Consider the following 26,806-nt stretch of genomic DNA (forward strand, 5'->3'; position numbering starts at 1 on the left):
TCCGTGTCCCTCTCTGACACCATGCCCTGCAGGACAGCCACCTCTCCCCTCAGAGTCCCGTTGGCCATTTCACTGTTGCTGAGGGCAAGAGTCAGAGCCTGGGCCTTCTCTTTCCAGGCGACTTCTCCACTCTCAGTCCTCTTCAGAACAGCCAGCACACGCTCCAGTTCTTCCCCCTGTGCCTTCCGCTCCTTTTCCAGCTGCTGGGTTAGCTCCTTCTGCCTTTGCAAGAGATGGTCTCTCTCCTGGACAACTCTCCTCTTCTCTGCTTCCTCTTCTTCCCAGTTTTGGAGCTTCTGGATTTGTTTCTGTAGGGTTTCCCTGTCATCTTTCCATTGCAAAGCTGATGTTATTTGCTTCAGGAGCTCGCTCTGCCTCTGAAGCTCTTGCTCTCTCCCTGCCAGAGTCTCCTCTAGATACCTGACTCTGTCCCTCTGGTGCTTGATCTCCTCATCTTTCTTTGTTAGGGTTTGCCGAACGTGCTGGAGATCCTCCCAAAGACCTCGGATTTCCTCTTCTGACTCCTGTGGCTCACCTGGAGCTTTGGTCTCTTGTTCCTTCCCAGCCAAGGCTTCTACCAGGAGCTTCTCCTGCTCTCTGTGGTTCCTAACCTCTTCCCTTGTCTTGGTCAGCCTAAGCTGGAGATTCTGCAAGGTCTTCAGTTCTTCTTCTTGGCACTGGAGTTTCTGCATCAGACTTTCACTGTCTTCCTCTCTCTTCCTCACCACTTCCTCAAGCACACTCACTTGCTTCTGGCATGATGTTAGTGCTGCTTTCACGGTTTCTTCACGAAGCTGAAGCACGTTCACTTGCTCTGCATGCCTAAGGAGCTCCTGACGGTGGTTCTTCACTAGTTGGCTCATTTTGTCTAGGTCCTGCTGTAGACTCTTGGCCTGCTTGCCTTCCAGCTCCTTCTGCTCTTGAAGGTCCTGCATGTGCTCTTGCAAAGACACTATCTCCTGATCTCGGGCCTTGAGACAAGATTCAGCATATTCTAGTTTCTGTAGAATGGCTTTAGTCTGCATGGCTGCCTCCTCCTTCTGCTCTTGAAGCTTAGAGACAGCCTTCTCCAGAACCTCCACCTTTTCTTCTCTTTCTTTCAGAGTCAGCTTTGTCACTTGAAGATTTGCTTGCTCAGCTTCATGTTTTTCCTCCTTTTCCTTGCATGCCTCACATTGCTTTTGGAGGGATAACACTTCTTGCTCCTTTTCCTTCAGCGCCCCTTGAAGATGCTGCAGAACTTCCTTCTGCTGTTCAGAGGCTTGTGCTTGTTTTTGGAAGGTCTCCATCATTTCCTTCTGGGATTCAATGGTGTCATCCTTTTCTTTCAGCAGTGCTGTAGTGTATTCCAAGTGTCTATGTAAGACGTGAATTCGTTCTTCTGTTTTTTCCTCATAGCTCCTGGTTTGTTGCTTTTGGGTGTCTATCAGTCTGTCCTTCTCTTTTAAGGTTTCTAAGGTCTGCTCCAGCTGCTCACGCACAGTCCTTAACTGCATTTCCACAGCTTCAGCTGCCTGGATTTGCTTTTGTTGTGACTCAAGCTCTTGATCTTTTTCAGACAAAGAAAGTGTCATCTCTTCTAATTTACTCTGAAGCTCTTGCAGGTGCCCCTCTTGCTCTTCCTTGTACTGCTGCAAGAGTCTTAACTGATCCCTTTGGGAATCACACTCACTCTCTCTGTCCTTAAGAGCTGCCCTCAGGTGTTCAAGGCTTGTGTGCAGAGATGTCACCTGTTCTCTCTCCTTTTCCAGTTTGTGGATCTGCTGAGTCAGGGACATAAGTTCTATATTTTTCTCCTTCACATTTTCTTTCATATGGTCAAGATCCATGAGCAGATTTCTCACTTGTGATGCACCGTGTTGTTCTAGAATCATTATTTTCCCCTCCTGGAATTTGATCTCCTGGTCCTTCTCCTCCAGCTCCTTGCTCACTTTGCGGACAGCAGTCCTCTGCAATTCCAGCTGCTGCTCCAGCACCTGTACCTGTTCTTGGTGGGATCTGATCTCCTGGTCTCTCTCTCCCAGCTCCTTGCTCACTTTGCGGACAGCAGTCCTCTGCAATTCCAGCTGCTGCTCCAGCACCTGTACCTGTTCTTGGTGGGATCTGATCTCCTGGTCTCTCTCTCCCAGCTCCTTGCTCACTTTGCGGACAGCAGTCCTCTGCAATTCCAGCTGCTGCTCCAGCACCTGTACCTGTTCTTGGTGGGATCTGATCTCCTGGTCTCTCTCTCCCAGCTCCTTGCTCACTTTGCGGACAGCAGTCCTCTGCAATTCCAGCTGCTGCTCCAGCACCTGTACCTGTTCTTGGTGGGATCTGATCTCCTGGTCTCTCTCTCCCAGCTCCTTGCTCACTTTGCGGACAGCAGTCCTCTGCAATTCCAGCTGCTGCTCCAGCACCTGTACCTGTTCTTGGTGGGATCTGATCTCCTGGTCTCTCTCTCCCAGCTCCTTGCTCACTTTGCGGACAGCAGTCCTCTGCAATTCCAGCTGCTGCTCCAGCACCTGTACCTGTTCTTGGTGGGATCTGATCTCCTGGTCTCTCTCTCCCAGCTCCTTGCTCACTTTGCGGACAGCAGTCCTCTGCAATTCCAGCTGCTGCTCCAGCACCTGTACCTGTTCTTGGTGGGATCTGATCTCCTGGTCTCTCTCTCCCAGCTCCTTGCTCACTTTGCGGACAGCAGTCCTCTGCAATTCCAGCTGCTGCTCCAGCACCTGTACCTGTTCTTGGTGGGATCTGATCTCCTGGTCTCTCTCTCCCAGCTCCTTGCTCACTTTGCGGACAGCAGTCCTCTGCAATTCCAGCTGCTGCTCCAGCACCTGTACCTGTTCTTGGTGGGATCTGATCTCCTGGTCTCTCTCTCCCAGCTCCTTGCTCACTTTGCTGACAGCAGTCCTCTGCAATTCCAGCTGCTGCTCCAGCACCTGTACCTGTTCTTGGTGGGATCTGATCTCCTGGTCTCTCTCTCCCAGCTCCTTGCTCACTTTGCTGACAACAGTCCTCTGCAATTGCAGCTGCCTCTCCAGCTCCTGTACCTGTTCTTTGTGGGATCTGATGTCCTGGTCTCGCTCTTTCAGGTCTTTGCTCATTTTGCTTACAGCAATCTCCTGTTTTTGTTGCTGTTTCTCCAGCTCCCATATCTGCTCCTGCTGGGATTCTGCCTTCTTTTTTTTCTCCGTTAATTCCTTAGTAACCTGATCAAGAGTAGTTTGATGCATTTCATTCTGCTTTTCCATCATTCTCATCTGTTCCTGACATAACTTCACTTCTCCCTCCCTCTCTGACAGGAGGGCAGTCACACGACTGAGATTCTCCTGCAAAGCTTTCACCTCTGCTGCCTCTTTCTGCAGCATCTGGATCTTCTCCCACTGTGTTTCCACTTCTTCATTTTTTATTTTTAAGATAGACAGTGCAGTTTGGAGCTCTTGTTCAAGGGATTGATTCATCTCTGTTGCTTTATTTGCTCGGGTTTCAGAGGCTGTGACTGAGTCCTGAAGAACTTTCATCTCCTGTACCAGCTCTTCTTTAAGTGCTTGCAGGCTGTCCCGTTCATGCTGCAAAACAGGGAGGAAAAGATTCAGTAATTCCACCCTTGTATGTTTGGTTGTCACACTAGATTTCAACTCCTGCTGCAGTGGCAGCCAAGGGCTGAAGTTTGAGCTTTTAGGAGAAAATTCCAGCTATAAGGTTCATTTCCCTGTTGGATGTAGATTTTCTCTAGTGACTCAAAAAAGATTTGAGAACTGATCGTATTCATCAACCTCTGCCCAGAACTGATTTTTGGAATCACTGTAGATGGAGTATGGATGAGGTAACCACAGCTGCACTGGCTTGGATGTCCAGGCTGGTGTCCCTTGTATAATGGTGCCTGTAAGGGCACAGGCAGGGAAGAAAGCCTGAGAGTGGGATGGATGTACATGGCACCTCCCCAGTCCCAGCACTGCTCCAGCTCAGGAGGACTTACAGAGTCTCCTCCTGACCTCGTATGGACCTGCTGTATTTACAACACCCTTGGTCAGGGAGTTGATCAGCTCTCTGCTGCTCCACCTGTACCACCTCCCACCACTTGTGGCGCGGCTCTCGCTGCCTTTGTCAGACAGCTTGTTGCTCTCCTGGAAAAGAGTGAAGGACCCCGGCCCCTCTCCTGCCTCCTGGCAGCTTGGAGACCTTTCCTGCATCACCCTTTTTAGGTTGCATCCTTCCCACCTCACTCAGTGCCTGAAGGGGCTCCAGGAAAGCTGGGGAAGGAGTGAGAGGACAAGAGGGGATGGATTAAAACAGGAAGAGGGGAGATTCAGGTGAGACATGAGGAGGAAATTCTTTCGTGTGAGGTTGATGAGACCCTGGCCCAGGTTGCCCAGGGAAGCTGTGGCTGCCCCATCCCTGGCAGTGTTGAAGGGCAGGTTGGATGGGGCTTGGAGCAGCCTGGGCTGGTGGGAGGTGTCCCTGCCCATGCAAGGTGTTGGAACTGGATGATCTTTAAGGTCCCTTCCAACCCAAACCAGTCTGGGATTCTGTGATCTTCTTTTCTGCACCTCTTTTAGCTCTAGTGGTCTGGAGAGGAGCTGCCAGAACTGCAGCCAGGATTTAAAGTCCAGATGGAGTCTGATTTAGACAGTGGCATGATGGTATTAGGATAGGAAGAGAGAACACTTCATTTATAGGTTGCTTTGGGTTTCTTTGGACCTCTACTGTGTAGAATTTTCATGGTGCCATCCTCTAGAACCCCACTGTTCCCCTCTGCAGGAATAACTGCCAGATCACAGCCTGTCATTCTGGGTTTCCCATCAGGACCAGTTTTCCCCTTGCAGACACACATATTTAGCTGTATCAGCACTTCTCATTTCTCAAATGTCTCATTACTCCTCACTTTCCTCTCAGATGGGCAATGCTGAGCAACTTTCTGTTATTAGCAAAATTTGTTTTCTCACCCCTTTTTCCAGATCTAAATATGGATTTGGACACAAATATTTGCCCAAACCATGGAATGTAAATAGAAATAAGCTTGAAAATTACTTTGACTCAACCTTTGACAGCAGAAATCTTCAGAATTTATGAAAATAAATGCCCTGAATCATAACTGAGTTTTTGATGACTATGGCACCTCTCCCTCTTTATTCAGAAGGATGCAATTGGAAAAGTTAAGCCAAAAAACAACCACTGGGATGAACAACTCTGCTCTTGTAGTGGTCTGTGTGTCTCTCCACATAGTGTGTGATATTGGTCATCCTGACAATCCCTCCTTTCTGGACTGTCTTCTCTTAGCCAAGGTGATGACCCTGGTCATTCCCACTAATGGCCTGGCAGGAAAGCAAACTTCTGGGAAACAAGGAAGGTGATGACCCTGCTCATGGTCATGGTCTGGCAGGAAAGCAAACTTCTGGGAAACAAGGAATGATGAGTAGAAGGAAGGGGAAAATGAGAGAAATTTGGTCAGCATTTTCATACTCTATCTTCTCAGATCTGGACTGAACCTGTATAATACCACCCAAAATCACCTCTCCACTGGAAAATGTTGCTCCTTAGAATTATTAACAGAAGGCCAAAAATAGGTAAGAAATGGCCCTTCCCATCATCTGCCAGCCTCACCAGGAAATCTTCTCTTTGCTTCTCAGTGCTCTTGAGTTTCCTCTCCAAAGATGCCACCTCTTGATGCAGAGTCACAGTCTCCTTCTTCAGAGCAGCAGCCTCTTCCTGCAGGGCAGTTTGCAGAGAGTTCTTCTTGCCTTCTGCCATCTGTGTCTCTGCAGCAAGAAAGGTGAAGGTAAAAAGCAAATCAAAACCAAACTAGTTTGCATCCTACAGAGCAAACATCATTTTCTTATATGCCTGCCTGTGCTTTCTAGGCCCTAAGCCCAGTACCTTCCTGGCTTTGGGCTAACTGTTTCTGCAGTGCTTGATTGAGGGCACTGAAGTGGTCCAACTCAGCTTGCCTCTTGCTCAGCTCCAGCTCCAAGTCCTCCATCTTCTTCCTTTCATCATTCTGGAAGAGATAAGAGAAGCATCAGCTCACAGAGCTGCTGCTGGCAGGAGACAGGTGCAAACACTAAAGCAGAAAGAGCCAAGGTGGGAGGGGACAGGACAGTAATAGCAGGGGTGATCATGACTCTCCTTGCCCCCGTGGCAGAAGCCAACGTGGCCTACAAGATGTGACACCCATCCTAGCTCTGGCACTGCCTATCAGGTCAGTCTAGCGGAGGGACAGGATTTCTGGGTGCACTAGAGACACGTTACCAGGTCTTGCTGAGTCTGCTTCAGGTGGTGACACACATCTTGCAGAGCTGCTGCCACACTGTCCACTGTGAGCTCTGCAGGGAGGTCCCCAGTCTGAGAAACCGTGAAGCTCTTCCAGACATGGGCCTGTTCTGAAGAGAGAAGCCATTCTGTTTCAAGCTTTACTTGCAGGGTCTCCAACAAGCAAGGCCTCTTTATACACAGGAGAAGGTGGCAGTGCCTTTGACACTGTCCTGCATGCAGCTCATGCTACAATGAATGAGACATGTCACAGGCTAAGGTGAGTCTGATGTTCACTAGTGTCAGTGCTGCCCCAAGGAAGAATGTCCATGCCCCATGACTGGACATGACTTGGGCCCCATTTCATTTTGATGCTGCTCATTTTTCCACATGCAAACGGACTTGTCTCTCTGTCTTTCAAGACTTCCGAAGGCTTGAGTCAGTCTTAACTGAAAGGATGAGTTTAATCATAGATCCACAGAATGGTTTGGGTTGGAAGGGATCTTAAAGAGGTAGTTCCACCCTCCCTGCATGGGCAGGGACACCTCCCACCAGCCCAGGTTGCTCCAAGCCCCATCCAACCTGCCTTTCAACACTGCCAGGGATGGGGCAGCCACAGCTTCCCTGGGCAACCTGGGCCAGGCTCTCACCACCCTCATAGCCAAGAATTTCCTCCTCATGTCTAACCTAAACTTCTCCTCTTCCAGTTTAAAGCCATCACCCCTTGTCTTATTTCTTATTGTTCCATGTCCTTGAAAAAGGCCATTCTTCCTGTCTTTATTTTGCCTCTTTCTGTCCTTTTGCCCAAATGCTTCTTTCTCCACCTCTATCCTGCTCCAGGCCCCTTGTTTCCTCTCACTGCTCCTCTGTCCCACTTCCTCTCCCCGCTCTTTCCATCTTTATTTCTCTGTCCCACTGCCTGTCCAGTGGTTTCATGCCACACCTCCCCAGCCAGCCAGCCCTTCTGTCCCTGCTCTCCTGTCCTGCTGTTGAGGACTGAAGTGAACACGGGGATGACAAGGAACCACCCCTCCCTCCCCAGCTCCACAGACCCGCTCACTCAGCCTCGCACACTTGCCTGAACTCCAAGTGACCAAGTCCCTGCTCTTGCAGATGAAGCTGAGAAGAGGCAGGTGCAGTTTGTCCAGCGGGGCCCGGGCTCCCCAGCGGGCAGCCTGTGCCTGCTGGCACTCGGTGGCCAGAGCCTCCGCTCTGCTCTGCGCGCCCCGCAGCCGCAGCCGCACCTCGGCCATCTCGGCCTCCAGCACCTGCAGAGAGTCCCTCAATCTCTGCTCTCCTGCCCGGGACTGCTCCAGGTCCTGCAGCAGCTGCTTCTCCTGCCTGGCCAGGGCAGCTTCCTTCTCCAGCACTAATTCCTGCAGAGACTGGACCTGTAACACAGATGCACAGAGTCTCAGGGACAGAGTTGCTGCTGCTGCTGAGGCAGTGGAGTGGGATGGAGAGGAAGGAATTAAGGGGGAATTATTAGGAAGAAATTCTTCCCCATGAGGGTAGGAAGGCACTGGAACAGGTTGCCCAGGGAGGCTGTGACTGCCCAGTCCCTGGAGGTGTTCAAGCGCAGGTTGGATGAGGCTTGTGCAGCCTGGTCTAGTGGGAGGTGTCCCTGCTCATGGCAGGGGGGTTGGAACCTGATGATCCCTTCCAACCTTCAGCACTCTGTGATTCTAGGATGAATTACTTCAAGCAAAAAGCACATGGAAACAGAAGGCCCAAAGCCAAGGATTCCAACTGAGCAAAATCAGCTAGAAACAGGAAACTGGAGGGCAAGGGGCCAAGAGGAAGTTCCCCCATCCTCAAAGGGATGGTTGAACCGCCAGGCTCTCCTGCCTTCCAGCCTCAGGAAAATGCCAGATGAACTGGCTGTGATGGAAGCACCTTCCACAGCCTGTGAGAACCACTGCTGTCCCACCAGATGTGGCTCAGTGAGAAACACCACCTGGGCACAAGAATGTAACACAAATACTGGAAAGCTCCAAAGAGTCTCCTGTTTCTCCTCAGAGATTTGATGCTGTCAGCCATGAGAGAACAGGACTAAACACGGGCAGCACAGAGCAGATCCAGCCTTGACCTCCAGGGGAAAAATCTCTGGGAATAAGACAGGAGGAGTGCATGTTGTTGGGAGGGGAAACAAGTAGAGGACTACAAACTGAAGGTGGGTAAACAAGGGAAGCACAGAGCAGATCCAGCCTTGACCTCAAGGGGCTGGAGAATTCCTCTCTGGGAATAAGACAGGAGGAGTGCATGTTGTTGGGAGGGGAAACAAGTAGAGGCCTACAAGCTGTAGGTGGTGTTCTGTGTCCCTGGAGAAGAAGATGCAAGTGGTCACCTGGTTGTTGAGCTCTTGTATTTCTCTTCTGTGGTCTGAATGGAGCTGCTGGGCCTGGTGAACAGCAGAAAGCAGCTGAGATACCTCCTTGTGCTGGGCAAGGTTGTTTTCCTCCAGGGCTCTGAGGCTCAGTTCCTTCTCTTCCAAAGACACAGTCAGTCTGAAAGAGAGAACATGTAACTCTACTAGATGGTATAACATTTAATAAACTCTTAACACTTCCACCATCAAGAAAAAAAATTGTTTTGTCTGCTGAGTTTTGTCTAAAGAACCAGGCTGTTTGTTCAGTCCTGAGCCAGGCTGGCAGTCACACCAAGCACATGCCCACTATGCTTGTTTGCACAAAAGAAAGGTGAATTACCCTGCCTTTTCATGGGAATGTGACTATAAACATAAAAAAGTCTTGAAATGAAGACATTAGGAAAGAGGAAAATTTTTCTTTTAACTAATGAGACTCTGAGGAAGAGGATTTGTCAATAATCATAGAATCACAGGCATTGGAAGGGACCTCTGGAGATCATTGTGTCCAACTCCCTGCCAGAGCAGGATCCCCCAGGGCAGATCCCACAGGAACATGTCCAGGTGGGTCTTGAATGTCTCCAGAGAAGGAGCCTCCACAGCCTCTCTGGGCAGCCTGTCCCAGGGCTCTGTCACCCTCACAGGAAAGAAGTTTCTCCTCATGTTGAGGTGGAACTTCCTGTGCTGTCACTTGGTGCCATTTCATCCTGTCACAGGCACCAGTGAACAGAGACTGGCCCATTCCTGACACCCACCCTGCAGATATTTCTAGACATTCATAAGGTCGCCTCTTAGTCTTCTGAAGACTGAAGAGCCCCAGGTCTCTCAGCCTTTCCTCATCAGACAGATGTTCCAGTCCCTTCATCATCCCTGTAGCCTCCATTGGACTCTTTCCAGTCTATCCCTGTCCCTCTTGAACTGGGGAGCCCAGAACTGGACACAACACTCCAGATGTGATCTCACCAGGACAGAGCAGAGGGGGAGGAGAACCTCCCTTGACCTGCTGGCCACACTGTTCTTAATACATCCCAGGATACTATTGGCTCTCTTGGCCACAAGGTCACATTGCTGTCCCATGGATAACATGCTGTCCACCAGGACCCCAAGGTCCTTCTCCATGGAGCTGCTTTCTAGCAGGTCAATACCTAATCTATACTGGTGCCTGGTGGTTTTTCTCCCCAGGTGCAGGACTCTGCACTTACTCTTGTTCAACCTCATTAGGTTTATCTTTGCCCAGCTCTCCAGTCTGTCTCTGATGATGAGAGATTTTCTCCCCCTGACTCTGGTGTCCTGGTAGGAACAGCAGCAAGTGACTGATCTCTGGGGAGTTTCACAAGACTTGCCAGCACCCATAATACTTTCAGCTAGAGCAATAAAGGCCAATGCCACAAGTGGTAATGGAGGCTTGGAGGAAATACTGGGATCCTTATAGAAGATGCAGGATCCCTCCTGGGGAAGCATGAGTGCACTGCCTCAATAAAGGCAAGTGTTGGAGACTGGCAGGACACTACCAGGTGAAGCAGCCTACCTCCCCTTCCTTGCATTCCTTGGAAAGTCAGTGACATCTGTACCTGTTGAGACTGGCAGGGATCCTGCTCGGACCTCTCCAGACACCTGCTGGGATTTTTTGAGGAACAAGGAAACAGAAGGCAAGAAGAAACAATCTTTTTTCTTGGGTGCCTCAGAGGGGAAATCTGGCTTAGTGCAAAATCATGCTGTGAAGCTGGGTTCTGCCAACCAACAGTATCAGGATGGAAGACTGATACAGACCCCAAATGGTTCAAGTTTACTGGACCCAAGGAGCAGCTGATGGATCTGTCAAGCTCATTACATTGTATCTTGTCTTGCTTCCTTTAGTGTGTTTGAGGTTCAAACCCCTGACAGTTTAATTTAACAGTATTAACATGTCAATAAGAGAGTATCTCCTTTTAAGGAAGGACTACTCTAAAAGCCACTGTCTTCAGAAAAACTGTAACTGAAGGATTCAAAGAAAACGAAACACATCAGAGAACAAAGTGTATCTGCACAGGCAGCTCCAGACTCTGTATTTTAGGAAATGCTGCCAGAGCCATTTGTACATGCAAAGGTCTGGAAGAGGGAATCCATTAACCAGAATGGAGAGTCCCCCAGGCTTTCCTTTACCTGGCTTTTTCACTCTCCAGGACCTTCAAGGAAGCCTGACATTCCGTGTTGCAACGTTCCACTTCTTCCCATCGGCTCCTTTCCCCCTCCAAGGTCTGCAGACACACTTGCAGCTCCTTGTTCTGATGTTCTACCTCCTCCCATTGACTCCTCTTCTTCTCTAAGATCTTCTGAAGATGCTCAACCTCCAGCACCTTCTGCCTTGACAGTTCCTGTGCCTCACTCAGCTCTTGCTGAGCTTTGCAGCTGATCACTTGCTGGGACTCTTCAGAGGCTGTGAGCTGAGATGTCAACTCTTCCACCTCAAGGAAAACATAAAGCAGTCAGAGACTACAGCTTGTCACTGTCAGCCACACCATGGACTGCGAGGAGAGGGAAAGAACAACTTCAAATTCCACCCTGTCATGGGAGTACCAGATTCACAATGGATACAGCTGACTTCTTTAAAAATCTAAGAGGGTCGCCATGTTCATCTGAAAAATCCGCTTAAAAACCAAGGCCACCAGAAACAGCCCAGTAGAAACCCACTCTGATGTGGCCTGGCAAACAGGCAAAATGACCAGCCCATTTGGCCAGGGCAGCAACTGAGATTCAGCTGACCAGTAAGTCATCTTCAGAGCAGCTGAGATGGAGACCCCAGGATGACAGCAGCCAGAGGGATGGCCCCATCAGCCTGCTCTGCCATGGGAAGGCAAGAAGGGGAGAGAGCACCTGCCTGATGACAGGAGTGGCCATTGCTCTTTCAGTCACCTGTTTTTGCAGAGCATCCCTCTGCTGAAGCAGAATATTAATTTCCTCTTTGATGGTTTTGATTTCCTCCTCGTGCCTCTGCTCCATGGCCTTGAGCTCACTCCGAGTTTCTTGCAGCTTTTCTGCCATGTTCTGCAAGCACAAATGGAGAGCAACCTACTTCACTCCGAGTTTCTTGCAGCTCTGCTTGCAGCTTTTCTGCCGTGTTCTGCAAGCACAAATGGAGAGCAACCTACTGGGATTGCCACCAGGTCCAGCTTTTTCCTTTCTGCCTCAAAATTACATTCATTCAGCCCCTTCTGTCAGCTCTGCTGCTGAGCAACCCTCCCTTCCTGTCACTGCTCCCTGGAGCTCACCAGGCTCTGTGCTGTCCCTGCCTGCAGCAGTCCTTGTCTCCTCAGTCCCAGGGCTTGTTTTACCCCTCTGTTCCTGCCCTTCACCCTGTTCCCTCGCTCTCTCAGCCTCTCTCAGCTCACAGCCAATTGCCAAGGGCCTGCTCCTTCCACCTGCCCCACCAGTCAGACTCACCTGCCCACTCTCTTGCTGCTCTCCCATCTCCTGCCTGAGCTGTTCCAGCTGCTGGTGGGCTTCTCTCAGCTCTGTCTCAGTCTGCAGAAGTGTCTCCAATAAAGCATTCTTCTCACACTCCTTTTCTAGCAGGGCCTGCATAGAAATAAAGAGAAGGTCTTGAACTTCCCCTACAAACTCTGCAGGGCAAGACTCCAAGACTGATGGGCTCATGTTCTCAATGAACTGCACTGCTGGTCTCCTTAGTCATTACCTGCCCACTAGGAGCTTTCATGGAGAGACTGGCAGCATCAACATGATTCATCCCTGGTACAGGCCAAGTACTGACACTACAGGCACACACTGTCACCCCTTAGCACTGCCCTGTCACTTCAATACCTGCAGACACAGCTGGGGTGCTGCTGTCCCCCAGGCAGACTTTGGGTAGGACACAAAGAGGACTCTGTCTATGACAGGGTTCCTTTGGCACAGGAGAGCTGGGCACAGAAGAGTCACCCAGCAAATGACCTGAAACACAGCCCAGAAGACACCTCTGCTTTCCTGCTCAGAAATATTTCAGAGAAGTCTTCAGCATTTTTTCTTTTGTCAGCAATCCTGCCACATCCCCCTGCTCCCCACCAAAAAACCCACCCATCCTGGTGGGGATTGAGTCCTACAAACTCAGTTTGGTTTGAAATGCAGTTAAGGCTATAAGCAGGGATCAGTAATATCAAAAGGACAGTTAAGAGAACTGTGAAGATACTCCGAGGTAAGACTTGAAAAAACCAGATTACAACAACAGCACAAAAATCTCAGCTGAAAGGTGACATTTCTGCCTGGCTGCCTATGAGAGGTCTCATTTCTAGACTCAAAAATGGCCATGCTGCCCTTCACCTCACCAAGTTCACTGCAGAAAATATGTAGGGTGAGCTCCACACAGCCCATATCCAGCCACGTCCCACAGCAGAGCTGTGCAAATAACCACACAGACCCTCCTCTCACAGTTTCTACCTCTTGCTTGGCATTTTCCAATCTGGTTTGTTCCTCTTCTTGTTGAGCTTGCATGGTAGCAACTTCCTCCTTCATGTCAAGCAGCTTCTTCTCATGCTTCTCTTCTGTCTTTGCCTTCTCTTCCTCCCACTGCTCCAGCATCTCCTGCAGCTCTGAGTGGTGCCTTTCCCGCTCGCTTGCCTGATGAGGGGAGGAAAAGACTTCAAGATGAATTCCAGCCAAGCTCCTCAACAACAAAAAGTGGTGCTTTATCCCTCCCAGAGCCCTCCCTGCACAGTGCACAGCAGTGACTCTGTGCCCTCCAGAAGACATGCCCTAGCAAGGAGGGCCAGTGAGTGGAAGAACCACAGAATCCTTTAAGTTGAAAAAAAAGATTGAGTCCAACCATAGGGGAAAGGAGATGTTACCTTCCCCTCCCTGATGGCTGCTTGTTTCCTGGCACCTCTCTCCTTGGGATTTCTCTCTTCTCAATCTCTGTTTTCAAAGCTCACCTCCCTTTTATCAGTGACAAGGTGCAGCGGGGTGGCAGGGGGAGAAGAAGACCAGCACCCCAGTGCTCCAGTCACAGGACAGGCCATACATTTCAAGCCCCAGGAAAATAGCTCTGTCATCCATGGAATGAAAGAAAGAGAGGGCAGAAAGAGAGGGCAGAAAGAGAGGGCAGAAAGAGAGGGCAGAAAGAGAGGGCAGAAAGAGAGGGCAGAAAGAGAGGGCAGAAAGAGAGGGCAGAAAGAGAGGGCAGAAAGAGAGGGCAGAAAGAGAGGGCAGAAAGAGAGGGCAGAAAGAGAGGGCAGAAAGAGAGGGCAGAAAGAGAGGGCAGAAAGAGAGGGCAGAAAGAGAGGGCAGAAAGAGAGGGCAGAAAGAGAGGGCAGAAAGAGAGGGCAGAAAGAGAGGGCAGAAAGAGAGGGCAGAAAGAGAGGGCAGAAAGAGAGGGCAGAAAGAGAGGGCAGAAAGAGAGGGCAGAAAGAGAGGGCAGAAAGAGAGGGCAGAAAGAGAGGGCAGAAAGAGAGGGCAGAAAGAGAGGGCAGAAAGAGAGGGCAGAAAGAGAGGGCAGAAAGAGAGGGCAGAAAGAGAGGGCAGAAAGAGAGGGCAGAAAGAGAGGGCAGAAAGAGAGGGCAGAAAGAGAGGGCAGAAAGAGAGGGCAGAAAGAGAGGGCAGAAAGAGAGGGCAGAAAGAGAGGGCAGAAAGAGAGGGCAGAAAGAGAGGGCAGAAAGAGAGGGCAGAAAGAGAGGGCAGAAAGAGAGGGCAGAAAGAGAGGGCAGAAAGAGAGGGCAGAAAGAGAGGGCAGAAAGAGAGGGCAGAAAGAGAGGGCAGAAAGAGAGGGCAGAAAGAGAGGGCAGAAAGAGAGGGCAGAAAGAGAGGGCAGAAAGAGAGGGCAGAAAGAGAGGGCAGAAAGAGAGGGCAGAAAGAGAGGGCAGAAAGAGAGGGCAGAAAGAGAGGGCAGAAAGAGAGGGCAGAAAGAGAGGGCAGAAAGAGAGGGCAGAAAGAGAGGGCAGAAAGAGAGGGCAGAAAGAGAGGGCAGAAAGAGAGGGCAGAAAGAGAGGGCAGAAAGAGAGGGCAGAAAGAGAGGGCAGAAAGAGAGGGCAGAAAGAGAGGGCAGAAAGAGAGGGCAGAAAGAGAGAGGGCAGAAAGAAAGAGAGGGCAGAAAGAAAGAGAGGGCAGAAAGAAAGAGAGGGCAGAAAGAAAGAGAGGGCAGAAAGAAAGAGAGGGCAGAAAGAAAGAGAGGGCAGAAAGAGAGGATGTTGGCAGCCAAGTTCAGAGTCTACTTCATGGTAGACAATGAGTCTGGCAAGATCCAACCCCCTTCCTGCCAGGTGTTGGGCAAGGACCATCCAATGTTTAGTTGAACTCATCTTACACCCACACTGAATCACTCAATCAGCAGCTGCATTTACTGTCCCAGCACAGTCCTGGGGCTCTTCCCACACCTCCAAGAATGAGCCCATGGCTTTGCTGCCTGCCCCAGCAATGAGTGGTCTGTGACAGATGGTTGCTGCCATTTCACACGCTCAGCTGTTTATTCTCCCAAAGCCAGCCCACAAAGCTTGCCTGAAGAACTCAGAAGCATGTTGTTTCCTACCAGGTCTTGCAGAAGCTTCTTTATTTCCAGCTGGTGATCAGTCTTCTGAAGCTGGAGGTTGCTGTCATGCTGCTGCTCTGCCTGCAGCAGCTGCTGAGCCATGTTTTCCCGCTCCTGCTTCATAAGAGATCTCTCTGCTTCCAGCTCATGCTGAAGGCACTTCACCTCCCCTGCAAACACCACAAAGGGCAAGCTTCAGTCTGCACAGATGGTTCTGACTTTACCAACCTTCAGCCATTGGAATTTCAGACCCCTTCACTCCTCACAAGCACTTGTGGTCAGAGATGCTTTCATACCATCCTCCCTAGGCATGGGGATCACCAGAAACAAAGCACAGGAGGCTCCCACCTTGTATCACCTCCTTGGCCTGTGTGACTGTGTGGAGCTGGATTTCAAGCTGGCTCCTGGTGATCTCCAGCTGAGACAAGTGCTGCTGAGTCTCAAACAGGCTGGATTCCAGGCTCTCCTTCCCTGATCTGCAAGTTGTGAATACAGAGAGAAGTGAGTTTCTGCTCCCGACACCCACAGGGAGTCATTCCAGTAAGAAGTTGTTCAAGATCCCCACACCTGCATAAGGAAAATGGGTTGCATGGAAGCTTGTAGACAGAAAACAGGTTTCTACTGTTTAAACCAACAAGACAAGCCCCTCTGAGGGGATGCCCAGAGCTTCTTATGACCTAGAGAGCACAGAGAGTCCAGACAGACTTGATCTCAAGAGCCAAATCTTTGCAGTTGTCTGATCTATAACATGGGCAGCTGTGTCCATAAAGTCATGTCAGCAAGCCCAGCCTCTGCTCACAGCCCTCAGCCCATCAGCACTTCCAGCCCCCTCTGCAGGGGACAGAAAAGTATTTGCCTTTTTGACTTTTTAATGCTGTTCATTGTGTGGGCAAAGGCAGATAATTTCCCAGATTCCTTATACAAAAAGGGGACTAAAGAAATTCATCAAATGCCATAGTAAAATCTCATGCCTGTAGCAGAATTTGTGAGAAATCTGAACTAGATTTTATCTGAACAAGAACTACAAGAAGATGGGACTAGTCTCTTTTCCACAGTGTCCAATGACAGGACAAGGGGCAATGGGCATAAGCTGGAGCACAGGAGGTTCAAGTTAAACAAAGAAAAAACTTCTTTACTCTGAGGGTAACAAAGCCCTGGGACAGGCTGCCCAGGGAGGCTGTGGGGTCTCCTTCTCTGGAGACATCCCAAACCCATCTGGATGTGTTCCTGTGGGATCTGCTGTAGGTGACCCTGCTCTGGCAGGGGTTGGACCACATGAGGTCCCTTCCAACCCTGGCCACTCTGTGAAAGGAGGGACAGGTATCCTTCAGTTTAAGTTGTTGGAAGCTGAAAATAAAAACTTGTTACCTTGATTTAGTGTTGCCAGCTAAGCAGGCAGTAGCCCCAGTTGCTCTAGACTTCCATCAGCTGGTGCTTGTGAAACACAGAACCGAGAACCAGGAGCTGCTGTTACTGCCCTGACCTAACACAGTGTCCCCTGTGCCGGGTTCCTACAACACCCAGCACTGCAACCAGGAGAACAACCCTTAAGTACAGGGGCACCTGAGGGGTACAACAATAAAGCCACAACAGAAAGTTTCACTACTTGGATGGGCAGTGGGGATGTGTCTTCAAGAAGGAGAACAAACACACAGTTGTGACCACACCAATCTCTGGCAGTCCAAAGTAAACATGCTCCATCTTAAGGATAAATCAAAACCAGAACAGAAAAGAGAGACACCAAAGCTGTGACAACAAAAGGCTCTTGAGAACATCTGGCAAGAATAATGCCTGATTTTTCATTCTCTATTGCCAAAGGTTCCTCAGAACTAATTTATCTCTGCCTAAAAAGATATTTTTTTCTTTTTTTAAAAAAAGCAATAAAAGAGCTGAACATTTATTAATGTAACAACAGCCCAATAATTGACCAAATATAAATCATCTGGATCAAGTAGGAGAAGCTGGAGCTCAAAAGAAGCAGCAACTCTCATGAAACCAAGTCTAAATGCTGTTTATCAGCCTTGCTAACAACACACTCTGCAGTGGGAAAACCAAGAAGCAGGAGAAACAATCTCTAAAACATAATTTGTAGAGCTCTGCAACTTCAGGAGTCTTTTAAGGAACACCTGAGGTTAGGACAAATATCTCAATACTTCTTTGTTTCTGTTTTTTGGAAAAGCAGAACTTCTTAAGGAACACCTAAGGTTAGAACAAATATCTCAATACTTTGTTTCTGTTTTTTGGAAAAGCAGAACTTATCACAGTCAATCTGAGAGACCTGGTACATCAGAAACACAGAATCTTGTCCCTAACTTCTCCAGGATGTGTGTCTCTAAATAGCATGTGATGAGGAGTACAGGGCCCAGACATCACCCATGGGCAAGAATCCCCAGGACTGTCACAGACTGAAAACAGGTTTCCCTGTTGCTGGTGACCCAGCTCTGGGGCCTGCACCACAGGTGACAAGAGTTAGCTTAGGAACAGAAGGTCCTCAAGGTTTTCAGCCTCTAGCTTCACCCTCAGTGGCAGTGTCCTACTCACAATGTCAGTAGGAAATGGCCTTGAATTCTGAAGATCCCATCTCAAACTACTTGGTGAGGAAAGATCTGTGTTCAAATGCACAGAACAAGAAAACCAAACCAGAGGAAAAACTTGTTTTCAGTAAATGTCTGCATGGTTTGCTTATTACTCAACTCAGAGCCAAGGTGGCTTGCTCTAGACTTCCCACAGGAAGAGGTAAGGGGGCAGAAACAAGCCCAAGGTTCAGGAGAGCTTTGCGAGCCTAAATAATTTTAAAAATACCATTCAAATCACCATATGCTTTCTTTTTTCTGCTCATGATTCTTCCATTTTCTATCCATGGAAGGTGAAAACATCAGAAGATCACACAGGATGCAATAGATCCTCCTGCCATGGTTACCACCTTTATACTGACAGACATGAAGCAACACCCTGCCTGGGCTGAGCTCCCTGCCTTTACCTGCTCTGTGCCAGCTGCTCAGAAAGGCTCTGTCTGTCCCGCTCCAGGGCTGCCAGTCGCACCTCCAGGGCTGCCTTCTCATGCACCAGCAACTCCTTCTCCTTGGACACCTTGGCCAGGGCCTGCCCCTGGCGAGAGGACTCCTGGAGCAGCTGCTCCAGGCCACTGCTAGCCAGCTCCTGCTGGTGGGAAACCTGGGAGTGGGACAAAGTACAGTCAGAATCCTTCCTCTGGAGTTCTGTGCAGAGCCCAGGGCCACTGCTAAACCACCTAGAGGAGACAGAGCTCCTGGACTGGGGGATGACAGTTGAAGAGCATCTGCTGCCCACCACGCTGACACCCTGGGCTGCCAAAGGCACTGGTAACTTCCAAGTGATGTGCAAGGCCCTGCTGGATTGCCTGGGACCAGGCAGCTCCTGCACAACTAACACACAGACTCCAGACCATGAGTTTGGATGTAAAAATACTGCATTTTCCACAGCTGCCACCTCACAAACTGAAATTCCATCAGGATCTATTCCAGTGTGGGAAACTTTCAGGAAACATTAAGCAGAAGTAGCTTTGCTTGCTGAAGAAAGTGAAAAAACACAGGGTTTCTCCTTCTAATAAAAATCCAAAGTATCACCTACTGAGCACTGGGTTTGGTAGAGTTGGATTCATGGCTGGACTCGATCATCTGAAAGGCCCAACCAGAGCAGTTCTGTGGTTCTGTAGGTCAGGTGTAAAGCAGTCTGGCTGATGTGGCCAAAGAGACACGCTGTTTGTCAACAACAGTTTGTTGTTCACTTGTCTCACACAAAGAAGTTGTCTAATGCCCCTTCCTGGTGTTCAAGCTTGAAGTTTAACCTTGATTTTTCAGCTTCTTTTTTTTTTTTCAGCTTTTTTTTTAAGTATGACCTGCTGGGTATGTGCCAAACACACCAGGTGCTTCAAAGCTCAACCTAACACAGAACAGACCATCACAAACAAACAATTCCAAGTTATCCCACAACACTCAAGATTGTACATGATGAAAATGACATTCACAAGATGACAAACTGCCTGGTCTCTTCCTCTGACCTGAATCTCCCAAGTTCTTTTTCCAGGGGACCAAAATCAGTTCAGAGTGAAGAGTCTTGTGTGATCACCTACTTCTCATCTTCCTCCTCAAAGCCTAAAGAGGCTCTAACAATACACAGAATCACTCAGATTGCAAAAGACCTTTAAGATCATCAAGCCCAGCCATTAACCCAGCCCTGCCAAGGCCACCACTAACCCAGGTCCCTCAGTACCACATCTACACAGCTTGGAAATGCCTTCAGGGATGGTGACTCCACCACTTCCCTGGGCAGCCTGGGCCAGGGCCTGACAACCTTTTTTGAGAAGAAATTGTTCCTAATAACCAATATAAACCTCCCCTAGCACAAACTGAGGCTGTATCACCTCATTCCATCACTTGTTACTTGGGAGCAAAGCCCGACCCCCTTGGCTCCAACCTCCTCTCAGGCAGTTCAGAGCCAGCAGGTCTCCCCTCAGCTCCTTGTCTCCAGGCTGGACACCCCCAGCTCCCTCAGCTGCTCCTCATCACACTTGTGCTCCAGCCCCTTCCCCAGCTCCACTGCCCTTCTCTGGACACGCTCCAGCCCCTCCATGTCCTTCTTGTCCTGAGGGGCCCAGAACTGACCCCAGGATTGGAGGTGCAGCCTCAGCAGTGCCCAGCACAGGGAGATGACTAGGGCTGATACAAGCCAGGGATGCTGGTGGCCACCTGGGCACATGCTGGCTCACATTCATCCAGATGTTGAATGACATCCCCAAGGCCCTTTTTCACTAGCCACAGCAACTTAAACAGTTTCAATAATTTCAAGGTGTCATTCCCATTCTTGGCCACACAAGACAGCAGACACTGACTTGCAGCTTTGTTCTGCTCTCCAGGTTCAAGCAAACTGAGGTTTGGAAGTCACAGACTTCACAACAAAAAGCATAAATAGAAACATGCAGCCCTGTTTTTTGCCTCAGAGAAAGGATTCAGAACTACATGGTTTGTTTCTCTTGCCACATGCAACAGTCGTAGCCCCCTCGGATTCATGGACCACAGTGTCATCTCTGCAGCTTTTCAAAAGCCAAAAAAAGAGGCCAACACAGACAAGTGGGTTAAAATAACCTGTAGAAGCAGAGGACAACTCAGAGAGCTGCAGAGCAGCTCCACAAGCCACCAACATGTTCCCCAAAAGTACAGTCTTCTGATGCCCAGCACCACCAAGTGTCTCCTTGACAAAGACCCTGCAGAATCCGACAGACAGAGCTTCACTGAGCCAAGCAGCCACACGCCCACCCAGAAGCACCAGATTTTTGGTCTCACCTGACTGAGTTTCTCTTGAGTTTCTTGCTTCTCCTCTGCCAGCATGGTCAGCTGTCCCCGCAGCCCCTCCTGTTGCTCCTCTGCTTTTTTCAATAGCTGCTCCAGGTGGGCTTTCTCTGCACAGAGCTCTTCATTTGTTCTTGCACAAATGTTCAGCTTCTCCTGGCCAGAGAGCTTTGCTCTCTCCATCTCCTCCACTTTACGTGACAGAGCTTCATTCTCTTGCTCCAGCTACAAGCACAGAAGCAGAGAAGAAATAAAATAAGAGTCAGATTTACTATAAAGAAGGTTTAGCTTGGACAAAAAAAAGGAACAGTTCCATATTCAGTCATCCTGTTGGAAGGCAAAAGTCTCCAAGAAGCAGCAGCTCGAGGTGAACACCTGGTAAGATCTTTGACAACTGTGCTCACCTGCAGCACAAGTTTGTTCAGTTCCACTTTATCCAGTGCAAGAGCTTCATTGATACTGCTCATCTTCACCGTGGCAACTTGCAGATCAGCTACTTCAGCACTCAGCTTGTTCTGAGCCCCTGTCAACTCTGCTACCGATTGCTCTGCCTGAAGAGACAGACGAACATGACAACAAAGGCAGGAACATCCCAGACTTCAAGCAGCATCCCCACATCCCCATGTGACACATTCCAGTTCAGCATGTGGGGACAAACCACCGCGAAGAGCCTGTGTGGTCTGATCACCATTTTCCAAGGAGGGGAACAACATTTTCACCATCTTCTACTGCCCAGAAACAGCATCTGTGTAGTCCTATCACAAATCTCTCTCCCACCGGTGCTACCCAGAAAAAAGGTGACCATACCTTCTCCAGTGCTGTGGTGAGCTCATCCTTCTCTTGCTTCAGCAGATCCCTCTGAAGCTGCAATTCCTCCACTGTCTCTCTTGCCATTACCAACTCACTCTGTAACAATGAATGTTTTTCTTCAAGTGCAGCCAAGTCCTTCAGCCTAAGAGAAGAGGAAAGACAAACCAGTTTTTAATGTAAAAGCATTCTCATTTCCAAAACCAAGAGAACACACAAGGTCCCAGACAGGGCAGTCTGAATGATTTCCAACAATTTACACCTAAAGAATGCTGGGATTTCCTGACTAGAGCTGCATTCCTCTTGTCACTGAGGCAGGTGAAACAATGGTCACTAAGAAAGTAAAACAAGGTTCCAGCCACCACAAAACGCTTCCGAAAAACCTCAGGTATCCTCCCCTAACCAGCCTCCTGCCTGTTAGTTTTCTCTCCTGTTGGACACATTGGATACAAAACTTCCCCAGTCCTTCTTTGGGTAAGACAGACTTCTTAAGTCTAATACTCCCAGAATGACTCTTCCCCTAGCAGTGACACAAGGAAAGAGCCTGCAGTCTGTCTGGGGAGGAGATGAGTATGAATTTCCAATCCAGTAATCCCAGGAAGATTCAGGCTGGCAGGGACCCCAGGAGGCCTCTAGCCCAACCTTCAGTCCCAAGCAGCTGGGGTCAGCACTGGGATCAGTCCAGGTTGCTCCAGGCTCCACCCAGTCAGGTCTTCCAAATTTCCAGGGATGGACTCTGCACAACCTCTCTGAGAACCTGTTCTGCTGCACAATTGACTTAATGGTTCAGCTTTTTGTTCTCCTTAAATCCAGCCTGAATCTCTCTCACTGCAGCTTATGCCTGTCATCAGCTGCTCTGGTCAGGCCTGCAATGAGCTGTTCACAGGGTCACCAGGGAGGCAGGAGGCAGCCCTGCTGTGCCACTTGGCAACGAGACCTGCCATGTGCTCCTTTCACCCTTCTCTACAGCACGTGAGGAGGGTGCAAAACTCATTCCTTTTCACTGGGCCCCCTAAAGCCCTGAGATGCCCCCCTTGCCCAGAGGAAGCTGGAACACTCACAGGAGCTCCTGGTCACGATGTGCTCTCTCCATCATCTCTTGCTGCTCCTCCCTTTCCCCCTGAGCCACATCTTCCTTCAGCTGCAGCTCCGTGTTGCTGTGACGCAGCCGGGAGGCTTCCTGCTCCCTCACTTCCAGCTGCTGCTGGAGCTCATCCCGGGTTTTCTCCAGGGTGGCACAGTCACTGCAGAGACAAGGATCAGTTAGGAGAGTGAAGAGGCCTCAAGAGTCACAGACCCCATTTCCATCATTCCAGGGTGGAGCTGTGCGGATCACAGCCAGGAGGAACTTGCTCTTCCTCTCACAAGGAAACTGAGGAGAAAAAGAGAAAGGCAGGATTTTGCCTCCGTTCAGGCAGCAGCAGGGGCTGGGGAAGGGCAGCCAAAACCAAAAGTCAGAGAAGCAGGTCAAGAGTGAGGCAAGATGCCTTGTATTCCAACATCACTCTGACCCTTCAAGAGAGCCTTAGGATTCACTGCAAGCACAAAAAGCAGTGGCAAGAGGATGCTGAAGTGCCAAACAAGAGGCACACACATGGTAGGGCAGGTGAGCTCCTTGCCCATAGCACCACTGAACTCCCAGGACTGGAAGCAATTGCCTCAGGAACACAGGAGAAGGAGGAAACACTCACCCCCTGAGTGCTTCTACCAGAGACTGGAGGTGCTGCTGGTGGCTGCTGGATGTCTTGCATTCCTCCTCCAGTTGCTCGAGCCTTTGCTGCAGCTTCCTGCACTTCTCCTCCTGCTCTCTGTGTTGGTGCTGCAGGAAGTTGACGGAGTCCTGCCTGGCAGAAAGCTCTTCCTTTAGGGCCTGCAAGGAACAGGCAGGGAAAGGCCACAAAGGAGCAATAAGGAGCAGGGAAAAAGACTCCAGACAGGTGGGAGAAGCAGCAAGCAGAGAGACAGCTCACCTGAAGGCAAAAGCTGAGATGAGGGGGTGGAGATCAAGGAGAGAAAAGCAGAGCACAGAGCTGGAGAGACTGGCAAGGCAATACAGTACTGTGAGTGGGAAGGTTGGAGAGAAACGGGCTGAACTGGCAAGTAAATGGAAAAGTTTCAAGCAAAGTGAGGCATTAGCAGCTGAGCCTGTGGACAGTGGTGAAGACAAGCAGAAATTCTCACCTGTGCTGCTCTGTGCCTCCTTGCCAGCGCTTCCTGAACCAACATAAAGGTGTGCTCTGCATCAAAGGAGCTCAGGCAGGAGAGGAGGTTGCTGGACTCTGCGTGCTGGGAACTGTCAGTGCAGGTAATGCTGACCACACTGTCATTGTCATCCAACACCACCTGAAAGCCCACATCAAGCTGTCACTCTCTGCTCATTCTACTCAGGCTTCTTTAACCATTTCTCCTTTTTCACCCACTTCAGCCTAGACTCATTAAAAACTCGATTCTCTCCTTTCTTCAGTCAACAAATAAGTTTTGTCCCTGTGGCAACAAGTCCTCCAGGATTGCTGAATACAGCTACTGTAATCATGAAACAGGTATGAAATGGCTGGAGGCTGCTTGAAGCTCTCAGGAATTATTTTGGTCTCCTTCAGCTTCTCAGAGCCACATACACAAGCACCACACCAACACTGGAGGGAGCAAGGAAAGGGAACATTAACACTGTCAGGGAAGGAAGGTGAGGAATACTGAAGAACAGCAGAGAAAATGCTAATTACTCTGAGCACTGGCACAAAAGGATAAAAATAAGTAGATGAAAGGAAAGAAATTACTTTGTCAGAGGCTGTGTAAAAGATCTGATGATGAGGAATACTGAAAAACAGCAGAGAAAATGCTAATTACTTTGAGCACTGGCACAAAAAGATAAAAATAAGTAGATGAAAGGAAAGAAGTGACTTTGTCAGAGGCTGTGTAAAAGATCTGATGAGTAAATCCCTCTACAGAGCCAAGTTTAGGCCCAACTTAAAGTTACTCCTGGGCAGTCAGACTGGCTGCAACTGTGGGGAGAGGATTATGGTCAGTGAAGGGGCAGAGTGGGCAAGTGCCTCACTTCATTCAGTCACCTTCAACAAAAGCCTGCAGAACAGCAGAGTCACTGCTCAAGGAGGGTGGGGGAAGCCTCCAAGCAACCCTGGAGTACAAATGTAAAGCAGCCAACTCAGAAAGCACAGCTCAAGAGTGACCTGAGCAGGAGGGTGAAGGCAAAGGTATGGAAACCTCTAGTGACCCAGCTGAGGTGTCACAGGACAAACAACCTGGAATTCTAACAGGGATGTTGTCAGAAAGGTGGTGTAACAATTAAACAGCCATCAGCAGTTAACACAGAGAGCATACAACGTGTGTACTTATTCCCTGGGTCAGTCTGTTGCCTTCCTCAAGTACTTTTAAATCAAATTGCAGTGACATGGTCCCAACTCTGGACTCACCTCAGTTATATCCTTCATCAGCTTTAGGAGGGAGAGATTCTCTTCTTTGGCACTTTTAGTCAATGAAGCTTCATATTCTTTCTCTAACTGACTTGCTTCCTGAGAACAGAATAAGGAAAGGGAGGGCAGGGAAGAGCTGCTCGCCTCTGTAGCATTCCCATCCTCAGTGGCATTGCCATGCTGATCAGCCTCAGCCCCAGTGCTTTCAGTATATTCCTTCCCAAACTATTTAGCTGCTGCTTTTCTAGAACTAAGAACATGACAGACCAACAGCCAATGTTTACAGACTGCTGGGAAGCTGCCAATTCCAAGGAAGTTTGATCCCTGGAGACTTAAGGACACAGGCAGAAGAGCATTGGTGCAAACCCTGACACCTGAGTCATCTGTAGCTCCTCTGCCACTGCTGCACCTGGACTGACTCCAGGTATGCCAAACACCAGGAACATTTTGGCAGGGTGCCTGATGCTCCCAGATGCCAGATTTGCCACCCCTTCTCTGGAGAAAGGCACAGCTCTATGCTCAGGCTGGGCTATCTCCCAGAGAAAGGTACAACATACCAGAATCTCCACAGTGTCATTCAGTGTTCTGATGGTCTTCTCCTTCTCCTCATTCTGCTTCTGAGACTGTACAAGCAGGGATGAGAGCTCCAGCACCCTGAGAAGAGAAGGTCCATGTGCCATTCCAAAAGCACTGCTCACCATCCCGTTACAGAGCTCTGCAGCTCCCAGAAGCTCAGCAGAGAAGGTTCAACACACGAGAACAAAGCAAAGACAGCTTTCCTCTCCCCAGGGCAATGTACCTGATGCTGCACCATGCCCCTGCTCATCCCAAAGGTGCTGCAGCCAGTCCTGCAAGGAACTCTCACTGCACAGGTGCTACAGGGCTTATGAGAGCCCTGGGCAAACTCCTCCCAGCTCCTGTCCAGGAGACAGAGCTCTTCTGCTGGTCTCGGGTTCTCACCAAGAACCAGTTAACAGCCAAACCCCTGCTATGTGCAATCTCTTCTCCAGTCCTGTCCTACTCAGAAGAGCTTCTGTCAGTCAGAGGGTTTTCTGTCCTTTCTGTGGAAGGCAACAGTTGGGCTGGGGACAGGCCCAGGCTGTGCAGAATGGGTGTGGTTTAAATGTGAACATAGCCCCTCTGAGAACCCAAGCAGCCACAGAAGAGAAGGGTGGTAATAGCAAAGCTTAAGACACCTTTACCTGTCTTGAAGCTCCTTCCTCTCCAGGTCCCCCTTGGCTTGCAGGTACATCATTTCCTGACTCCTCCCGTTGGTTTCTTGTTCCAGTTGCTGCTGCGCCTGGTTCCTCAGGGCAGATCTGCCCACAGTGACAGACTCCCAGAGCTGCACGGTGGAGCTCAGATGGGAGCAGTTCACCAGGATGGATCCAGAAAGCCTCATCTGCTCTGCCTTCAGCTCTGACAAGTCTCTGAAGAAGAATAAAAGAAGATCTGATGTTCACCCCACCATCTTTGCCAGGGAACTCACTTCTGAAGCACATAAACATGCAAGACTGAGATACACCTTTCTGGGGACAAGTCATTCATCTGACATTTTGGGATCAGGAAACATCTTGACAACTGAGCAATGAGTCTACTGGACAGTTGAGGAACAAGTCTGTTTTCTTCTCAGAGATAAGAACAAGCATACGGCTGAGCCAGAAGGCTTCCAGGACCTCTCATCACCCTTACTAATTGTTGTTCCTGCTTTATCTATTAATAAATATAAGGAATTTTACCAAGGTTTTATACCTAGGGGATCATCCTTAAACAACCTATTGCCATCAACACCTGGAGGCCAGTGACAATACCTACATAATAAACATTTCAGGAAGGTGGTGTGAAATGTTGTAACAATAAAGCACAATTAACACAACAATTAAAACAGTAGGCCAGGCATACTCTGCACATTAAGAAAGGCTCATAATCAAGCAAGATACATGGCTGGCAGTAGCCCAGAGTTTGGAATTGGATGCTGACACCAGAAGAATGTGTTATTACAGCTACTGTTTGTGTAGAAGGCAACTGTGAGAAAGGGACCTCAGAGAGCCTAAGAACAAGGAAATAATCATAACAAGTTACCAAACTAAGCAAGATAAAGCAGATTAATGCAGTAACAAGGTAGAGAAGCTGTTCTTTCTCTCAACAATGTTGATAC

At 49.4% G+C, this 26,806-nt stretch overlaps 1 protein-coding gene across 1 annotated transcript in view; it reads right to left on the reverse strand.

Annotated features, from left to right (window-relative positions):
• The window catches only part of CEP250 (centrosomal protein 250kDa), a 38,759-nt gene that overhangs the window by 5,263 nt on the left and 6,690 nt on the right, over window positions 1-26,806 (reverse strand). The window contains exons 5-28 of the mRNA XM_009999362.1: window positions 25,851-26,078; window positions 25,206-25,302; window positions 24,649-24,747; window positions 23,402-23,563; window positions 22,912-23,090; window positions 22,282-22,464; window positions 21,221-21,365; window positions 20,818-20,964; window positions 20,408-20,638; window positions 18,067-18,260; window positions 15,435-15,562; window positions 15,087-15,256; window positions 13,007-13,186; window positions 12,017-12,151; window positions 11,649-11,696; window positions 11,489-11,584; window positions 10,739-11,040; window positions 8,579-8,738; window positions 7,310-7,622; window positions 6,232-6,362; window positions 5,860-5,980; window positions 5,587-5,741; window positions 2,823-3,551; window positions 1-2,192 (exon numbers count right to left, since the gene is read on the reverse strand). Coding sequence (XP_009997664.1) covers window positions 1-2,192; window positions 2,823-3,551; window positions 5,587-5,741; window positions 5,860-5,980; window positions 6,232-6,362; window positions 7,310-7,622; window positions 8,579-8,738; window positions 10,739-11,040; window positions 11,489-11,584; window positions 11,649-11,696; window positions 12,017-12,151; window positions 13,007-13,186; window positions 15,087-15,256; window positions 15,435-15,562; window positions 18,067-18,260; window positions 20,408-20,638; window positions 20,818-20,964; window positions 21,221-21,365; window positions 22,282-22,464; window positions 22,912-23,090; window positions 23,402-23,563; window positions 24,649-24,747; window positions 25,206-25,302; window positions 25,851-26,078 — 6,525 coding nt within the window. The remainder of the gene's footprint in view (window positions 2,193-2,822; window positions 3,552-5,586; window positions 5,742-5,859; window positions 5,981-6,231; window positions 6,363-7,309; window positions 7,623-8,578; window positions 8,739-10,738; window positions 11,041-11,488; window positions 11,585-11,648; window positions 11,697-12,016; window positions 12,152-13,006; window positions 13,187-15,086; window positions 15,257-15,434; window positions 15,563-18,066; window positions 18,261-20,407; window positions 20,639-20,817; window positions 20,965-21,220; window positions 21,366-22,281; window positions 22,465-22,911; window positions 23,091-23,401; window positions 23,564-24,648; window positions 24,748-25,205; window positions 25,303-25,850; window positions 26,079-26,806) is intronic.

The sequence above is a fragment of the Chaetura pelagica genome, unplaced genomic scaffold (genome assembly GCF_000747805.2).
Source record: "Chaetura pelagica isolate M959 unplaced genomic scaffold, ChaPel_1.0 scaffold376, whole genome shotgun sequence".
NCBI lineage: Eukaryota > Metazoa > Chordata > Aves > Apodiformes > Apodidae > Chaetura > Chaetura pelagica.